Source organism: Alosa sapidissima, chromosome 1 (assembly GCF_018492685.1).
Source record: "Alosa sapidissima isolate fAloSap1 chromosome 1, fAloSap1.pri, whole genome shotgun sequence".
NCBI classification, from domain to species: domain Eukaryota; kingdom Metazoa; phylum Chordata; class Actinopteri; order Clupeiformes; family Clupeidae; genus Alosa; species Alosa sapidissima.
Genome location: NC_055957.1, coordinates 38,974,730 through 38,995,115, shown reverse-complemented (window position 1 = coordinate 38,995,115; position 20,386 = coordinate 38,974,730). Strand labels below are relative to the sequence as shown.

Sequence of the window (20,386 nt, the reverse complement as noted above, 5' to 3'; positions counted from 1 at the left end):
GCCCCTGGCACACGCCATCTCACTCCAATTCCCAAAGTCAGAACTCCTTCATCTCATTGGGAATTTGTCTCTGTGTGTGTGTGTGTGTGTGTGTGTGTGTGTGTGTGTGTGTGTGTGTGTGTGTGTGTGTGTGTGTGTGCATGCGCATGCATTTGTGTGTGTGTGGATCGAGGCATACACTGGTGACTTGGCGTGTGTTTGAGTGTGCATGCACGCGTGTCCAAGGTTAAGAATCCGAGGACTCTTAAAGAGAAAGATCTGGCATTCTAATTCCACAATTCCACATCCAGAATCCATTCTTCCCTTTGGGCGGGGGAGGGGAAGTGGTGGAGTTTTCCTGGCCATTTCTCTCTCTCTCTCTCGCTCTCTCTCACTGCCTCTCTCTCTCTCACACACACTCTCTGTCTTTCCCTCTCAGCCTCTCTCTCCCTCTCTTTCTCTCTATCTTCCTCTCTGCCAACAGGCAACATTTACGCACAAGGTGCGTCACAAAAGGCTAATCACACATCCATCTACAGGCAACACCCTCTTGTTCACCGCCGCTGCACACATGAAAAGACATGGCTTCCATCAGACCGGCTCGCTACCGCCGGACAGCACAGTAGCCGCCATCAGCTGACCGCTAGTTTACACCTACGGCTAATCAAGAACAATAGAAAAGCAAACAGAAAACTCACGCCATCAAAGACCTGTGTAGGGAGGTGTCTGGGTACATGACAAGAAATCTGAATTGTACAATGGTGTACAATAGGTTACATATTTCACACTGGCCTGGAGGAGGTCACTGAGCCACCCTGTGGTGCTGTTTATGTGTTTATTTGTGTTTGTTTTGACTTGTAAGGAGCATGCGTTGTTTCAGTGCTTTTGTCCTGATGGGCCATGCCCTCTCAGATTCACCCTGTAAGTTGAGTGTGTTGAAGGGGCTGTGGACAGTGCTGTAAAAATGAACCTTATGGGGACATTTACTGCTGGGCCCGCGCATCCCCCTGCTGAGACTGGACTCAGGACGCTCATAAAACTGGACTAGTACAGCGGATCTGAGGCTGCTCTAACACACTCCAAAAACAGGGGGGAAAGGCTTGGACAGGTAACGTGATTTATGGGCCAGCACATATGAGTTAAGTTACAATACAGGTGACTGCTGAGATCAGCAGAGCACAGGAATACAACCCAACTTTCAGAAAGGTGCGGGACAAATGGTGTTTTATCACACACATTTGAGGATGTTGAACAATCGCAGTCATGTGTGTGCCTGTGTGTGTGTGTGTGTGTGTGTGTGTGTGTGTGTGTGTGTGTGTGTGTGTGTGTGGTGCATGTGTATGTGTGTGTGTGTGTGTGTGTGTGTGTGTGTGTGTGTGTGTGTGTGTGTGTGTGTGTGTGTGTGTGTGTGTGTATTTGTGAGAGAAATGGGGGGAACCAAGTGACCAAAAAGAAGATTAACTTCATGCCTGTCAGAGTCTTCTGGGCTAAAGCTGCAGACACTGGCATCTATTGTATCAGGAGAGATCTTATCCTGTTGGGCTTAGAGAATGGGTTTGTGCTTTTGTCCTTGGAAACTGGTCTCACAATACTAGTGACCTCATCCACTAAAAAAGGGCCATTTTGAAAAATAGAACTGATGTAGTCCATATGTTTTATCAATGCAAATGAAGTCTTGAGCAGAAACTTTTCGCTAGAGTGTATGAGTGATATCTCACAGGGCATCTGTGCTTTCTGTGTGTTTACTTTATGATGTATATTTATTTTATGGCTCAAGTAAATAGAAAACAGAGCTTTTGGTCTGCTATGCCCCTTAGAAAAAGTACATTTTACAGTAAAACAACACAGGCTGACACAGAATTCTAGTGAGTTGAGTTGGGCAATATTTTGTATTGAATTATTTAGGAATGTTAGACATAGGACTTCTATATGCAAAACCAGCACCACATTTCCCTATTGTTGTGCTGCTCACACACGCAAGGCAACCTTTGCACGGGCAGGAGGAGATTTCGGTAAATCCGGCCCTGGCTTAGACAAAAACCAACAATGTCAATGGCAAGACCTTGGCCAGGGGAGCACTTCCTGTGGGGACCCTGCACTGGAGGGAGGGGTGCCGTGCTCTAAATCATCCAGAGAGCACCGGGGGGAGGGGGGGGGGGGCATGATGGCCTCCTGGGGTCAGCCCACCCAAAAGAGGGACGCCAATTAGGAGATGCCTGGTGGGTAATAACTCAGATATTTGACCTCGCCACACAGGCCCGCCACCGAGTGTGTGCACGACCCTGTAAATCAATAGAACTCTGGGTGAACTCCTTCGATAAACACACATGCAGGGCTTGACTGGCCTGCTGTGAAGACTACCACGGCAATCAATACGGCAGGGAGAGCAACACAGGGCCACATATGTCTGTTTGCACACTTCCACTTACCACATATATCTACTCATAGATGGCATATGGTGCATGAGATCTGTCTTTGTGTTCATTCCATATATGAAGATAAACACACACACACACACACACACACACACACACACACACACACACACACACACACACACACACACACACACACCTACACACATGAAATAACACACACACACACATACATATGTGTGTTCATGCATGCATGTGTGTGTGTGTGTGTATGGGGTGTATGGTGTGAGTGTGTATTTTGGTAAATGGCGTGTCTGGTGTGTGTGTGTGTGTGTGTGTGTGTGTGTGTGTGTGTGTGTGTGTGTGTGTGTGTGTGTGGTGTGCGTGTGGTCCAGTGTGAGACTCACTGTCTTGCTGATGTAGGAGGTGCTGATGTTCATGCATTGGTGCTCCTCACTGTTGCAGCAGCCACCACATCTGTAGACAGACACGCAGGGGGGTTTATAGAAGGTGTTTGTAGCCGCCCCAAACTCTTTCCCCACATCTAAACAAACTTCGCGTGGCATGCACAGGGTCTTTCTCCACTCTGTCTCAATACCTGTATGGGCGCATGTTGAGAAATCAGACAGGAAGATAGAAGATGCATTAAAATGGCAAGAATCAAAGGGCAAACACTATATTTAAACAGCAAATGTCCTGACTTGCACATTTTTCCCTGAGTCTTAGACATATTTTCAGCAGTTTGGATAAATATTGTGATACATCATTTTGTTTAACGTGCTGACATGAATTTAAACTATCTAAGTCTTTTTGGAGACGACTTGAAGATTTTGTCCAAATACATGTCCATCTCATGTATCCACATTAAGGCAACAAATTACAACAAGGGGCCAGGGTCTCCTCTAAACATTAAACTAGCCTCATCCTTAATGTGACAAATGAGGCAGTAGGCAAACAAAGATGGATGGTTACTCACTTTTGAGAATGTCAAAGTTGAAGTAAGCTGCCGCAAACGTGAGTGGCTCTTCCGAGCGTGTCTCCGCGGAGACGTGGTCCTTGAGTGGGTAGCGAGCAGCGCCGCGTTTGGAGCGGCACTTGAGCATGCTCCAGTAGCTCGGATAAACAATCCGCATGAGCTCATCCACGCTGGACACAGACCGTAACCTCACCTCCATGTCAGGCTCTGGGTAATCCTGCGGAGACAGGAAACAGCTTGTGAGACATCAGCGAACGGCCAGGTACCCAGCCTAGATGAGGGCTCTATGCTTGCTAATGCCAAATGTCTTATGGAGCCCTCCACCCAAACCCTAACCCCCCCCCCACCCCAGTTTGGCATACTTACAACCAGCCACACAGGCTGTCATTAGGTAATAAACCATCACCTAGGGTTTCATTAGGGGGAACCTGAACTGACCTAACCAGGCTACTTTGAAGGATGGACTTTAAACATGAAACAAAGCAGCACACAAGGCATATCAATTTTAGAGAGATGTACTTTGTGCCAGAGAGTATTTGGTGTGACAGATGTATTTCATAGACATGATCTCGTCTGTCATAATATGTGTGTTTAAATTAATACATAGTGTAGTGCTGAGTTGTGTTAAAGACATGAAGAAAGGTTATACTGTACATTTTCCTGTCAGCAACTTGGCTCTTATACCTGCCAATTGTAAATTGCCAGAGCATTTACATAATAAAGTAATGTGAAAAAGAGTAACTACCTTACGAAAATTCACAATGGTTTCCTATGGTTTTAATGCAGTAACCATGTACCGTGCTGATGATCACCATGCTCCTAACCATAGTACTACTATGGTTTATGCACAGTTCTTCTTGGTACCACCATGGTCCCCTTATCGCACTTCATGGTGACTGTGGTACTATTATGATTTTAACATGGTAACCGTTTTTCAGTCAATGAAATCGGTTTAGGTAAAACCATGGTTTATACCTTCTAAAGAAAAACATGGATTATATCTTCTAAGGAAAACCATGGTTAATGATCATGGTAATGTTAGGGTTTAACCCTTGTTAAGGTGACAATTTTGTAACTTTGTGTGGGAATAGCAGGTGCAGAAAGACAACATTCTCACACACAGACATCTACACTCAGACACACACACATACAGACACACACACACAGACACACACAGCAGGCCCAGTTAGGAGGAGGACACAGTTAAGGTGATTATCATGGTTACCCATGAAAATAAAAAAACATGGTCAAACTATAGTGATGAACCATGATTATCATGGTTACTTTGTCATAGTAAAACCATGGTTCATTTTCGTAAGGGTGAGTAGTGGAAAAAGGGAGTAGGAATCAGTGTAGTCAACAAAACCGGTTTCTAGGAACTCAAACTACGGTACTCCTCCAGAGTCATTAGGTTCGACCACCTTCCACCCACATCACGATGCGTCTGTGATGTGTTTACACCTAAACAGCCATAATGTTCCATTCCATGCTGGTGCCATTGTCTAATCCCTGATGAGTACAGAACAGAGTGCGGCAGAGGCTACTGTAGCCAAATACTCTGTGCTGGACGACCACCCCCCCCACCCCCTCTCTCTCTCACACTCGCTCAGACAGTTCTGCTTTACTCAGAGAGCCAAGGAGGAGGTCATGGGTCCCAGCCAAGGAGCTAACATGGAGAACTGTCTGAAGCATTGCTAATGCATGAACTCTCACTCAACCGCTCACTCACACACATTCACAAACATTTACACACACACACACACACACACACACACACACACACACACACAATCTCTTGGGGATGGATACACACGCACACACACACACGCACACACACACACACACACACAAACACGCACACATAACATCTCTTGAGGATACATGCACACAAACACACACACACACACATACACACACACACACACACAGACACAAACACACACACACACACACACACACACACACACGCACACACACACACAGCATCTCTTGGGGATAGGAATAAATAAAGTGTGAAAACACGAGTGCTGAGTGCGATCAGCCAGGAGTCAGCGGTGGAAGGCGATACTGCTGTGGAACATTCCAGGAAGCATGCCCAGTTACCTCTGTGACTGATCCCCCCCTACGATAAAAAGGGCTCCTCTCCTAATTTGTCTCTTAGGTGTCGAAAAATCCACAAGGAGGTTAGAAAGATGTAGAAAAGGAGAGAGAAATTATAACATACCTCCCAGAGAGGTCTTGGTGAAACAATCTTTATCAGAGCGGTTCATCACTTTTTATTATTCTTGACCGGTGAAGACCACAGAGAGATGAATACTCTACTATTACCACCCCTATGGGATAATCTCCTGCTGCTTGGACCACTGTGTTTATTCATGATATATCAGAATTGTTTGGAAATGCTTGTTCAAACCATGGCCTAAAGACACAAACACTAAATGAACATACATTGATAAAGCCCTTGGCTTTGTGTAGGAGTCTGGAACCGGCAATCTGTTGCTTACAGCAACATCAAAAGCCAGCTCCTCTGAGAAGTTACACATGGTTGAGTCTTTGTTTATGAGGAATACTAGGAGCTGCAGTGCTTGAACCTTATTTTCATTTCGAGCCAAGGCAGCACAAAAAGTCAATCCACACTTGAACCAACTGACCTAAAAGGCTATCTGACAGTATTCCTCTTTAGCCGCGCGCAAGACACCTTTCTCTTGCAGTAAACAGTGATACAATAATAAAGAAGTAGTACCATGTCCACTTTTTTATTTTTTTTAATAAATGTGCTTGTAAAGTATGAGTAAACATTGATGAAGTACAGTGATCACATCTACGCTTTGTTCAAAGAAGAAGGAGTTATTGTATTATTTTATGAATCATGTGCTAAAGGGTATCCAATTCAACATATTCAGCATTGACTCTCAATATCCAACTTCAGCACAGCTAACCATGTATATTTATTGTCTGTGAGACTGTGACATAGTCCTTGACACCGTGGTTAAAGAGTAGTGTCAGGTTTCTCCGAGGCCGTAAATCACTGCAATTACATGTGACCCCTGTGAATGGTCTAGTGCAGTGATCTTCAAACACGACCTCTGGGCTGACTCCTTTCACTTCGATTGCCCACTCCAATGACAAAACAGTGCTTGGCCCACTGAACATCACTGAACAATGGGAGTGAGACAAACCACAAGAATAAGAGTCACTGAAAATGTCCCTTGTTAGGTTGTTTAACCAGCAAACGACAGGCAATTGCATTTTTCTTACTGTCACCACATCGACCGTACTCTTCAATGTGAGCTGCAAATGGCACACATTGCAAAGAGACACTTGCCCTGCATGCAGCACGAAGGATGATTTTTGTGTAACTTACTGCTTGTCATACATCAAGAGTTAGTAAATGGAAAACAGAGGTCAGAAAACGTTAGAGTCAGATCGTAGAAAATGTAAAACTAAATTCTAAAACCCACACAGATTTAAAGAAAAAAAACATTAAGGAGTAAAAATCTTCTTTTTATGAAAAGTATTAAATATGCCATCAGGCCAGGGGTAAAAACATATAGAGTGCTTCACTGTGGGTCTCAAGAGGAAATACATAGAACAGTGAATTAGTAGTAATCCGTCGTTCACCAACAGACAATCCCCAGAGAGGAATGAGAACAGCGATCTGGCACTCTGCTAAACACAACGGCAATCACATACTTTGAGAAGGTCAGGCTGGTTTTCACCTCAGCAGATTCTTTCATCTGGCGCGAAAACCAATCCCATGCCAGTCACATCAACCAAATGCTACATGTCACTGCACAGACACATGTTTCCCAAAAGACTGGGGACGGGGGTCTCAAATATAGATGTGCTTGCTGTGACCAGCTTAGCTTCTTTCTGAACGTCAACTCCACTATCACCCTCACTTCATGTTGATGCCCTGAGACGAATCCTGCCTTTTATGGCATGGCACAGTACAGAGTGCCTTAAACTATTGAACCAATCACTTTCTGGGGGAAAAATGTTCCCAAGCATAGTGCTGTATTTATTTGGGGTGTTGTGTGGGATTGACATGGAAATCTCTGGCTTCCAAGAAAACTGTTCTCAACAAAGACTCACATTAAGGGGAGGAATCCGATCATTGTAGGAAGCGGGCATTGCTTCCCACATGCACTCCCCTCTATTTCGTGCAGGAAACTCAAACTATACAGAGAGGGAGAGAAACTGTATGCGCCTATTGTGTTGGGCCTCTTCCATGACTTTGTTTACAGTGGTTCCTGAGATAACCAGTCGGTTTCCCACCAGAAACAATGGGGTGTCTGGTGTGCGTGTGTGTGTGTCTCTCTCTCTCTCTCTCTCTCTCTCTGTGTGTGTGTGTGTGTGTGTGTGTGCACGCATAGACGCCTGTTTTACATGTGTACCTTGGTTTCTACATCTGTGTATGTGGCTTGTGCAATCAGACATTACATAGTCTCAGATCTCATTGTATTTTCAACACAATGTGTTATTTTTACTGATTAACTTATGGCATTAAATTGAGCTTATTATGGTGCCATATGGTCCATGGTTGAATAACCCTGAAAACATGAACAGCATTGTTTTATTTTTCCAAACAACTATAGACCTAACAAGTTGAAGGACCTGCACCTGAGAGGACAAAGACAAAGTCAAACACACTCATCACCCACTAAAAATGATTATCATCAGGGTTTCTCCACGACAGACACAGCACATAGAGAAACAATGCAAACATCTCATAAATATTTTGAAGAGACATAAACAGTTTTTTTCTCCAATACACAACTGGTGCATGACATCTGGATGTGAGTGAGTCATAGCTGACTTTCTGATGACATGACAGCGGCCTATGATATCATTAAACCCAGGTCCTGACCATCAAGCAAACCGGATGCATTAGTGACCAAATACAGCTACAGAGTACCATTTCGGGAAATACAAAAACCATTATAAATGCCCTATCTGTCCATAAGTATGTTCTCTGGAAGACCTATCATGGTCTAACAGGACAATGACTCAGGGAGGAAAGAAATGACAGCAGCTGTGTAACACAGGAAATGCTCACTCCTCTATCACTGGTGACACTCAGGATGAATTCATCAGCCACAGGCCCAAGTGGGCCCCTGGGCTTCATGGCAAGTGTACCAGACAAGAATTACCACCTACCACAAGTTGGAAAAATATTAAGATCCAATGTTAACATGTTAAGCGACCAGGTGCACAGTTAAAGACCTGAGCAGACATATGGTGTAAATACAGACAGGATATATTACAGTGCTCTGGAATATGTTAAATGTAATTGGCGAACTAGATTGGCTGATCTGACTTTGACTTAAAACAGCGAGTTCTCTGTTACGTGAGTGAAATCCATGAGACACCCACACTCCCTACACAACCCACACAACACTTTTTATCACAAAATTGTTACACTTGCGTAGCCTAGAAATCTAGACGCACCCTAGCAAATTACATTTGCTGCCAGGGCTAGTCTAGCAACTCTCCGTTGGCTTGTGAGCTCGAAAAATTAAACTTCTATCAGGCCAATCAAATCGTGTATAGAGTCGTTAGGCGGGCTTAACATAATGATTGATGGCAGAGTTGCAACTGTTTGGCTTGAATTCCCTGCTACTTGAAAACTAGCGCTGTCCTATTGCGTGCAGAGGGAATTTGAAAGACAACCGATTATCCCGCCCCTCGGACTGAGTACTGCGAACGGTGAGTGCCCAGACGCTACATTTTATTGTGGGTCTGGCTCGTCAGGCTAACACACGTACATTTTGCAAACAAATTTTTTTGTGTTTTTCCCATTGATATAAAATGTTGCTTTAACTTACAAATAAGTACTAAGTAGTAGCATGATAAAAAAGTAACAACATTTATCTAAAGCAACACAGTGTAGGAATTCCCCTTTTCCGTCTATTTTTTTATTTACTGGGTACCATTTAGCACTATGGGGGTACCCAATTGGTCTAAAAAAACAACAATGTTATACAGTGCAATACCAGGTGTTTCAGGCACACATCAGCAAAGTCAAAGACTTAATTCTCAGTGAAGCACTGAAACGTCTTAAAATAAAATAATTACATTGCATTGCTTTAAATTATAACTTCTAAATGGTGAGGTGCACAGTGTGAACAAGGCAGTGTCTCACTTCAAAATCTATGTTTTTTTCTGAGATGCATGAGATTTAGGGGCGTTTTCTCAAGAACACATCTTTGTGTCCACCAGCAGCATTCCACCTACCAGTAATTAGCATTGTGAAAATGTGGCCAAAAGTGGAATGCCATTTTTTTTTAAAAGGTGTTGGCCATCCTGGATTCTAATTGGTTGAAGCTAACCCGCCAAATGCTGCCTGGGAGCTCTCCTCTGAAACAAAGACAGGGCAAACTATTCCAAATGGTCTCATTTGAGAAATGCTGAAAACACATCTCACAGAGAAAACGCAAGGCTTGCATTGGTGTCCACGTCATGGGCTCATTCCAGTGACAGCAGGGGCCAGTAAACCTCAGACTGAGGTGGCTGTTCTCACTTCCTCTGACACACAGGAAGGAGACATGTCGTGATAAGGGCACAGAGCCATCACCATCGTCTGCATCACTTGCATTCCAGATGCTCTTAAACAGCAATGGACCGATTCCTCATCCCTCTCCCATGGGAATCCCAATTCCGTTTTCGTACCCCTGAGCCATAAGTCATGTATGTATGTCAACCTGATAATACTGAAATGTGCAGTGACACATTGCATTGGATTGTCATATGGCAAAATCGCGGTTTCTGTTCAACTATAACTTGCTCTCGGTCAAGCTAGTGGATTTTTCCACTTTCTTACAGCGTAGCACCAAACAAAAACAGGCCAAGCATCACTGCCGTCACCTTGTGAGTCATAAAAATAAGCTAGAATTCCAGTGATGTCAGCGCAACCTGCAACCCCGACACGTGGAGTCCTGAGCTAAAAAGGCCAGTCAAGACCAATCAGCTTTGTTTTCTAAAACCAACGAGACTGAATGAGGACCAGCTGAAACAGAGGAAAGAGGAAACAGAAGTCAAAACCACCACACGCTGGAAATCACTCTGCCTCTGCCACTGCGGACCATGCCATATTGGAAACCTCTCCGCCTTAATCCCTCTCTATCCCTCCCTTCCACAGCCAGACGTATCTCTCTGTTTACTCCATCCGTTCTTTCCGTTTTGCCTCACAATCGTTTTTGCAGATACATTAAATAAAAGGGGGATTATTTTTTTGCTTCTTCAGAGGATGGTAGGAAATACCCGCTTTAGTTCAAAGGCACCAGGAAGAGGAGTCTGAGTGGTTGCCGTGGTTTTTCACAGAAGGAAACCTTCCTGCTCGAAAGCCTATAGGTGCCTGTCATGAGAGAGCCATAGTCGTTTAGTGCTCAGATCCCTGTTCTGAAGACATCAGGCAAGTCAGCAGAACAAGATGGAAAATGTCTTGCTGAGATGAGGAGGAGACGGGGGGAGCCTCGGTTCGAGCAGAGTGCACCACACTGTTTCAGCACAAATATGGGGACCCGTCCAGCCCAGCATGTGCTCCGGGCGTCCCTTTCATCTTTAAATATCTGTCCCAGCAGACCAGCCCACAGCATATTTAACTGTCTTACAGTACGATGGCTGAGACGCGAGGCCTCTGGGTGAGGAGGAGGAGGCACACAGCTGCTCCATGGGGGTCTGTCTGGGACTGGAGAAGAGGGAGGGGGGGGGGGGTCTCAGACATGGGAGACAGAGGAGGCAACGTGCCACCAGGGCTCCCATCGATCTGAAATGTGAGAGCCTGCAGGCTGACCCTAAGACCCTGACCTTAAAAGAACTGCCATCAACAGTGAGATGGGGGGGGGGGGGGGGGTGAGAGAGAAAGTGTGAGAGAGAGGGAGAGAAAATGTGTGAGCAAGAGAGAGAGAGAGAGAGAGAGAGCAGTGCATTTTGCCCCTGAACTACACCTCAACTCTCTAGGGTCAGTTAATTTCACTCTCTCCTTCTCTCTAGCTCGCTTTGTACTGGCGTCAGAGGAGTCACTGTCATCCATCACACTGTGATAGCGACTGTCCACCCCTGTCCGGTGACGATTGAGACGTCTTGCATGGAGGCAGGCTCCAGCGGCCTCCCCGTGGATGTTAGCATTGCATTACAGCTCATCCTGTCATGATCCTTCACAGGCACTTCCACCTCCTCCCTTTCCTTGCCTCCTCTCCTCTCCTCTCCTCTCACTGCCTAAACCCAGGCTCCTGGAAATAGCTTTTCCATTCATTGTTATGGCTGCTATATCCATTACCCAGTAAACACGAGTATATTGCAAAAAAGAAGAGTCTCCACAATTGTGACTGGGGATGTCATTGCCAAGGTCTTCAAAAAACTGAATCAGCCTTTCATGATTCATTCTGCTCCTTTCCACAAGCACGAAGCAGAGAAAAAAAACACAGTTCATGACTAGTGTCATGAGTTTATGACAGCTTTTTTTTTTCTTTTTCTCAGAGACACTAATGCACAGTTTGAATATTAATTCCCCTCCTCCCCAAACCTCTTTGCAGGATTCTCTGTTGTTTCTGGTACCCGTGGCTTTCTGAGGCACAGAGGGCATGTTTGCAGCATGATTAACCAGGCCTGCTGCAGCCTCTGGCTCCGCGTAGGGTTGCTCTGGAGCTGTAAAGTGGCCGGAGTGGCGTACCTCCACAGGGCCACAGGGATCTGCAGATCTTAACGTAGCATAGCACACTCACTGGGCTGTGACTCGCGCTGCACGCCTCTCTGAAGCTGCTGGCAGCATACTGAACAGGTAGCAAACTAGTGTGACATGAAATCCTGTCATTGCTGCTTTGGGGCCATTCATCTTCAAATACAGAATGCGGAGATACTTAGCATCAAATTGATGATAAATTGCCATGGATGACACACTGATTTTCAACAAAGGAGGATTCCCACCTCAGAATTTCTAGACGGAGGATATAAGTGTAATATAAGAAGGATAATATAAGGATAATATAAGAAGGAGCTGCTGAGTTTATTGTTTACTGCAAGATTGAGATTGCCCTGTGAGTGTCTTGTTCCCAGATGCTAAAACTCACCATACGTTTGTATTACCTAAACAGACATGGACCCACAAAGTATCAAGGGAGCAGGTTGGTATTCATACATACATCAGAGTAGATGGAGTGGATTTTGTGTTACGTAGCCGCTATTCATACACACACACACACACACACACACACACACATACCACACACCGATCAACTATTCTAGCAGAGGTCCATAACATGTCTAGCAGCCGTGAGGATGATGGCCCACCATCATCTGTAAAAATAGCCACCAGAAACCACAAGAACCACCAGAAAAACACATTTCCACAGCCTTGAAGGAACATGTGGACTTTACCATAAAACATTATTTTAATAATAGTTAATGTCAGATCCAAATGTGCTGACTGAGAATGACCCATGCGAAAACATGCAAGGATGGTAAATCCGAATCAAACAGCCATCCCACCAGCCTCTCTGGGCAGCAGCTAAGGGTGTCTTTGCACACTCCAGGAGGGTGTGTGTGTGTGTGTGTGTGTGTGTGTGTATGTGTGTGTGTGTGTGTGTGTGTGTGTGTGTGTGTGTGTGTGCATGTGTGCATGTGTGTGTGTGTGGGCACTTAGGGGTGTTCTATCCACTCTGCTGTTCATCCCTGTATTGATACAATTTCTCAGTTGTAGACTAACGAAAGTGTTGGAGACAGGGTTTTACACTGCGGTCTGTGATTAATCAGAATCAGACTTCCTCTGAGATCCTTCCACAGAGATCCTCTGCTCTGAACTATTCCCCGCTAACAACAAACCCCAAAATGGATCGATGCCACAAATGGAATCATCTGCATATGGGGCATGAATCATTCAGGCCTTATCTCTACTCAACCAGCAGCATCACTAAGGAAAACACTGATCTCTCTCTCTCTCTGTGTCATTCATTCTCTCTCTCTTTCTCTCACTCTCCCTCTCCCTATCATTATCTCATCTCCTCAGCATACCATGTGTGTTATGTTTAGCAGAGGGAAGATCAAGGAAAGACTTGAGACTGAGTCAAGAGTCAGATTGAAGCTAGAGTGGAAATGCAGCAATGTTCATTCAGACACCTAGACTATATAATGCACTTTCTGTACACAGTACACTGTTTGCTAAGCATCTTTTCAGCAGGTCTTTTGTGCATTATTTTTGTGCATTACTCCATACAAAATAAAAAGTTCACTTATTTGCAGATAACCTATAGCATGTGATTCTGTTTCTTTCAGGAAGACAATGAAGAGAATGTGGTGAAAGAAGCAGATTACAGAGCGGCAGTGTTGCCAAGTTATGTTGATAGGATTGGACCCAATGTGATGCATGGCATCAGAACTCAAAAGCCCACAAGACTTTGAAATGCAAATGCCCCCTGTCATGCATTGCAACAACTATAAACATGTCTAAGAGCTTATCAAAAGCCTAGTGAAATCTATGTTATGCATGCTTAGTTACCCCGGAAACCTTTGATCGTGAATAAGGGAATAACAGACAGACAGACATGCACCCGACGATTTTATCTGCACAGCCACCTTCAGAATATGGCGAAACATGGCTACTTTCTTCAGCTTTGAAACTCTGTGGCCTCAAAAAGTGGGCTAAATTTTCCAGAACTAGCAGTGATGAGGTATCCAGCAAGAGCCATTAGTCCCACTAATAGACTATGAGAGTTCACTGTGTTCACTATAGCACGTTCCTGGAAGCATTAGGACATTTACAAAGTAGTGCAGGAGAAATCCTACAGGAGAGTTTTTTTTGAGAGAAAAAATGGACTACATGGGATTAATGGCCCTATTAACTTACTGAGAGAGACAGACAGACAGAGAGATAGGGAGAGAGAGAGAGAGAGAGAGAGAGAGGGAGAGGGAGAGAGAGAGGGAGAGAGATAGAGAGGTAGAGAGGGAGTGTCAGCCAGAGATATAGGAGAGAGGGAGACAGAGAGAGAGAGAGGAAGAGTCAGCCAGGGAGATAGGAGAGAGAGAGGGAAAGAGAGATAGGGAGAGTCAGCCAGAGAGATAGAGGGATGGAGAGAGAGTGTCTGAGAGAGAGAGAGCTTGTGTTTTGCTGTGCGCTACCACCTGCTGATGGCAGTGTGAGCAGTGAGCTGGCCAGAGTGTGAGAGAGAGGCCTGGTGCTGAAGCTAGACTCTGCAGCTGTCCCGGGCCCACTGCTGGGACACTGTCAGAGGCACATTCCTCTGTCCTCTGCTTGTTTACACACAATGCATAGACCACTCAAAGGACAGGGAATAGATATTATTCACTAGCACATGCACACACACACACATGCTCAACACGCTCAACACACACACACTGACACACACACACACACACCACACCACACACACAACACACATGCTTGAGGTACTCACCATTCATTCAGACACATGAGGGAGAGGAGAGACATGGCGTGCAGGAGCGGGGGGGGGGGGGGGGTTAGGGGCAATATGCTGTTGTAAGTTGTTTCCCCTAAATGTATGCATTAAAACGTTACCATGTTCTAATCTCCAGCGTTGCTGAAATAACAGCCCTACACAAAAACTGTGTAGTGTGAACATAATGAGGGCCACCCAATCTGTCCTAACTGTAAGGCCCTGGTGAAAAAAATGAAAAGGGCATGTTCTGTTACACTCTACCCACACACTTGCAATTCTAGTTGTTTCCTAATGCAAGTAACATATCAGTTTGTTCACGTAATAGCTCTTGAAATACCACAGTTGCAACAGTTTCTTTCCTCAGTGGATGCCTGAACTGTCGACCTCTCACAGGCTCCAAAGCAGCGCACACCCCCTGGCTTATGTCATCAGCTCATTCGATTGCCCACCCCCAGCCCCAGCCTCCCCCACCTCTCACCCCTCCTCATTCCTCTCTTGGTCGACCTGTCTGGGAGGCAAGCTGTGGTGAAATAGGACCTTGTCTGATAAGTCCACACACTTAGGCAGATGAAAGGCTTTTTGCAGGTGGATGGGCTATTCAATTGGACAGAGATAAGGTACGCAGATGTCAGGTAATCCATTCCACATGTGAATGTTCTCCTTGGGCTTCACCTGGGTGGTGTTGAGATAGAGGGGGATGGACCGGATGAGAAGCCCTACTCATGCAACCCCCTCCTCTCCTCTCGGTCTGATAAATCAGTACAGAAAACAAACAGCTAACCAAGAGGCAACATTCCTTCCTGCTTCATCTGTGATGGGAAATGTACCTGAAGTAATAGGCCCCATGAGGTTCAGGCAGGACCTGAGTTAGTTAGGATACTCGGGGCAATCATGGCATCGGCTCCAGATAAGGACGCCGCTCTATTGAGCTGGTGTGGTTTAAGGGTGCCTGACAGATATGAGGCACATCCCATGGCGACACGCTCCGTCACCACGGCGTCTGGCCCGTGTCTACGCCGACCATAATGCAAACATAGGGGGATAACAGAGCCTCGACCACAGACAGGAGTCGGGCATGCTCTCTCCCTAACCCTACTAGGCCATTGGAAGCTAACCAGCCACAAAGCACTCAACACTTTGGTGTTAATTACAAGTCTCAGGTCCGGGCCAGACGGCTGTGACAGGCACGAACCCACCCCACACACAGGGGTCTCTCTGCGACTGCCATAGCAGGGCTGAGGTCGGACTGTACACCTCAGAGAGCTAACTACAATTTACTGCCTTGTTGATCACACAGATCATTCCATGGGGACTCTCTCTTTCTCTCTCTTTTCCCTCCCTCTCTTTCTCTCTCTCATACACACATACACACTCTCTCTTTACTTTCTTTGTAATGGAGGAGGGGGGGGGCATTCTTTTACTCTCCTTGTCTCCATCCAATCCCAGGCGTGCTCAGGACTTGCTCAACTTGTCCTCATTGCGGTCTTTTCAAAGAGGATGCTTCGTTTCGGCACATCTTTTAAGAGAGAGGACTTGATTTCATGGAGGCGAGGAGTGACAAAGGCTAGCGTGACGCTTAAGGCGAGACAAGTGAAATGCGCGCCAGAGACGGACGCTGAGTGACATGAGATGAGTTATGGGAGTTGGTCTCCAGCCTCTAGAAGAGAGTCAATGGTCCTGCACAGGAAGCCCTTAACAACCACATGTGTTTTGGGCCCCTGCACCAATTACTGCACAAATCTTCACGAGCCCATCGTGATCATAAGATAAATGTGTCTCGGAGGGACTGAAAAGAAGCAATTATGAATTTATGAGATTTTTTTGTTGTATTATTGTTTGACATTTTTTAGCTCTGACTCCCTGAATTCCAACCAAATTAATCTTAATTACTATCGAATTCTACTCAGACTCCAGGGGGGTTAAGAAAGCTAGGAAAACATGAAAAGTGAGTCTAATTTTAGACCAAGTCCATGATTAAACCACTGGCTCAACAGAGTGTAATGAAGACAAAGTACACAATTGGGAAATGTATCAACAGTTTGCCGGATCGCTTTAAACTTTATGGCATGTGGGATCATTTCATTAACGTTTCATTGCTTACCTAGGCATTGTTGTCTAAACCTGAAAGTTAGCTAGATTTCAAAATAATTTTCATGTGTGTGTGAGTCTCTCTTTCTCTCTGTGTGTGTGTGTGTGTGTGTGTGTGTGTGTGTGTGTGTGTGTGTGTGTGTGTGTGTGAGGGGGGGGGGGGCTTTGTATCTCTTCTGACCTTCCAGGAGGTTACAACAGGCCTTCTAAAAGGACCTGGTAGCAGTGTTAATCCCACCAATTAAGTGTATTGCATGATCAAATAGCCACGTGTTTCAGATTACTCTTTATCTCCCTCCCTCATACTCTAGTGCCTCCACCAGGGAACACACACACACTCGATCATTCTTCCTCACACACACTCACCCTCTCTCTTTCTCTCTCTCTCTCTCTCTCTCTCACACACACACTGTTGTTGACCCAGTGACACCTGTGTCCACCTACTTGTATGACTAATTCTGATGCTATCTTTTACATATCCTCTCCTATAGCCTGCCTCTGATCCAAATCCAAACGGGATAAATGAATTCACGATGAAAATATGCAATGTCTTGAACTGAGACATTTCTGGAACCATCTGACATCTGAGTATTCTGACAATGCAGTATTATTCTACAGCTGGTTTTAGTTCAATTGCACAATTGATAACGTTAAAGACCCTTTAGCTTCGTATAACTTTCTGTGCTACAAGAATTATAATATATGCCAATATAAAAAGAAACGTACCGTGACATCTCCTTGATCCTGGTCATAATCATAATCGTCTTGACTTGTGTCAATAGCAAGGTTAGTGTATAGGAATGTTGAATACGCGAACAAGACAGATAATCCAAACAAGTGCATTTTAGGAAAATTTAAGAATCCGGACCTACGCCGGTCTGTTTATAGTCTCCTCTTTCCTCGTCAAGGCTTGTTGTTCCGTTGCACTTTCTCAAATGCCCTTTCTCCCAAAGATAAAAACAGGCATCACTTTATCTGAGACTTCAGGCTGAAGATGGCCAGAAGAATCATTCGGGAGAGTGATGATGTTCGCTGATGAAATGCCTGTTCCTTAATGGTATGTAAGCGCGTTTCCTTTTCAGGTGCCTGCTCGCTTGCTTCAACTTCCGAAACACCAGACACCCAGTGAGCACGAAGTTTAGACAGCGTGAAAGTGCTCTGAGGGAGGAATGGCATGTTTAATACAATTTCACGGTGTCACTGGATTCGTTCTCCTCCCCCTCCGCTTCGTTTTTTCACCAACCCGGTCTGTTCTGAAACAGTTGCCGCTTCTTACTATTTATACAATGTGGTACGCTTAAGATGACAAGTAGACTGGGGATTGGGCGCGCGCTTTGCACTGATGATGTGAGATGCACTCTCACGGCACAGACACTGGTCGAGTTTAAATGTTAATATTTTACCGTTTACTTATAGGCCTACACTATTATTATTTTTTTTATCTACTCTATCTATCTATCTATCTATCTATCTATCTATCTATCTTAATAGAGCTTAACTAGACTACAGTATGTTTAACCCACACATTTTGCCTACATGGCAATGCAATATTTTATCCTCTTAATGTAGCCTTTGGCAATGCATGGAGTGGACCGATCTATATCAGATATTTCATGATAATCTGATATGATGTCTAGCTGAAGTTGGTCTTCATGATTTACTTAGATGAAACCTGTAATGTGCTCAATACTCTGACTGGAATGGTTCATTCTGATGACAAGTGTAGATTGTTCTACAGGTCTTTGAACAGAAAATCAATGGGGTAAATAAGTCATTCGGAGAGCTCCCGTCCACAGGGGGTCTCTCTGCAACCTCAATCTTCAAGTTCATCAAGGGCTTTTTGGAATGCTTAGGGATGCAAGTCACATTATGAGGCCTTTTCCTGCCATCATTCTGCTGAGACTGGACTTAATGTGTGTGAAGAAGAGGCATAATAGTCATAAGGCTCGCCCTCAACTGCTGTCACTCAGCAGGGTTTTTTAGGATGTGAAGAGGTAATTAGTGTGAAGTAAGCTGCTAAAATTGTTAATTGATTTTTCATGGCACTGCTGCTGTCTATTCAGGTGCCATGCCAGCAGACTAAGCAGTGCTAGAGAGAAGCTCTCTTTACTGAACCCTTGAGCAGATAATAACTTTCCATCTCTCTGGCTCCCTGAACTTGGAGACTTCATCCGAAGTCTGCAAATATACTCTAATATAATGCTTTCACTCATGGCCAAGAATTACGATGAGGTTTGACACTAGATTAATATAGACGTGTGACAGTCCGCGTGAGACAAATCTTTCTGTAATGTTCTTCAAAATTCAATCAGATGAAATTGATAAGCGGTCATATGTTTGGCAAACTGAAGTACTAGGGCTGAGTTTTGGAGTTTGATGGGCTATTCTAAGCATTTTGCGCATGAATAGTTTCCAGCTACTCTTGACTGCTGGGTCAGAGTTCATATGGTGTTTCTGGCTTTAACAGGGGTCGTCTTTGTTTTGACGTTTTTCAATCGCATTACCAACACAGGAAGAAAGGTCATAACATAGTTCTTCTGGGTCTTGTATTAAAGCAAAACTTTTGACCCATTCGCTGATCATAAACTTGATACTCCCTTTATTTACTTTTAATCTTTGTCATGAAATGGAAAACATAAACCACAAGCCATCAATTTGGCGTTCTGCTTTGAATTTTGATTTTCCCTTTGGGGAGTAATGTATTTCTAAGCCTGTTTTCAGAGAGGGGGTAAATTGGTTGACTAACTCATTACGTTTGGATGTCAAACAATGTTTGGTCGGCTAAAGAAATGAAGAATTTCTGAATGCACAGGACTGTAGCCAGACTGTTAAACATGTATTATCTTCTGCCCCACATGTTTTACTGACTTCATCTTCAATCTCTCACTCATAGCCTTGCAAACTGCATGTCCTTTTATAACCTCTACATGTCACCCACTGTTGATACTACAATTGTTGTTTATTGGTGTTGCTGTTTATAGCAATCTTTCCCTCATATTTTTTTCCAACTTCCTCATTCTTTGACAAGCCTTATAGATGTTTGATAGCATTGGTGACTTTGATAAACTGAGCCTCTTGCATTTCCTCCAGATAGGCCCGGGGTTGTCAAAGAGAGGGCTCATTTTGTTTTTGCTCGCGAGGGATGCCATGTTGACTTTGATCTCAAATTGCTTGTTGACGTCAGCCTGGCATCTACTGGCAGCCTTCAGACAGTCCCTGTTTTCTTTTCTCTGAAGAGGTTAACTGTGGTAAGGAGACTCAGAGCTTCAAAACCCATTAAAAAGTGTAGTGAGTAGTGATGTAATCTCAGTGTGACTTACATGACCACAGAAATTAATTATTTGTTATTTTTCAGTAAAGTTATAGGAATTTGAACTATTTTATCCTTTCTGTATGTGAAATCTTTTGCCCTGATTTTCAGTTAATTAGTGTGGTCACATTTGTTTACAGAATGTACACCCTGTCTTGCCATTCCTCCTGTGTTTTGATACAGCAAAACAATCCTCTTAGTGTAGCATTTAACCTTAACTCAACCATATTTCCCATATTAAAGT

The 20,386-nt window shown here is 44.5% G+C and overlaps 1 protein-coding gene across 1 annotated transcript in view; it reads right to left on the bottom strand.

Annotated features, from left to right (window-relative positions):
* The window catches only part of vegfc (vascular endothelial growth factor c), a 35,514-nt gene extending 17,429 nt beyond the window's left edge, over positions 1-18,085 (bottom strand). Inside the window, exons 1-3 of the mRNA XM_042108843.1 lie at positions 17,559-18,085; positions 3,331-3,547; positions 2,762-2,952 (exon numbers count right to left, since the gene is read on the bottom strand). Of these exons, the coding sequence (XP_041964777.1) occupies positions 2,762-2,952; positions 3,331-3,547; positions 17,559-17,675 (525 nt within the window). The 5' untranslated portion in view covers positions 17,676-18,085. The remainder of the gene's footprint in view (positions 1-2,761; positions 2,953-3,330; positions 3,548-17,558) is intronic.
* Positions 18,086-20,386: the final 2,301 nt, after the last annotated feature.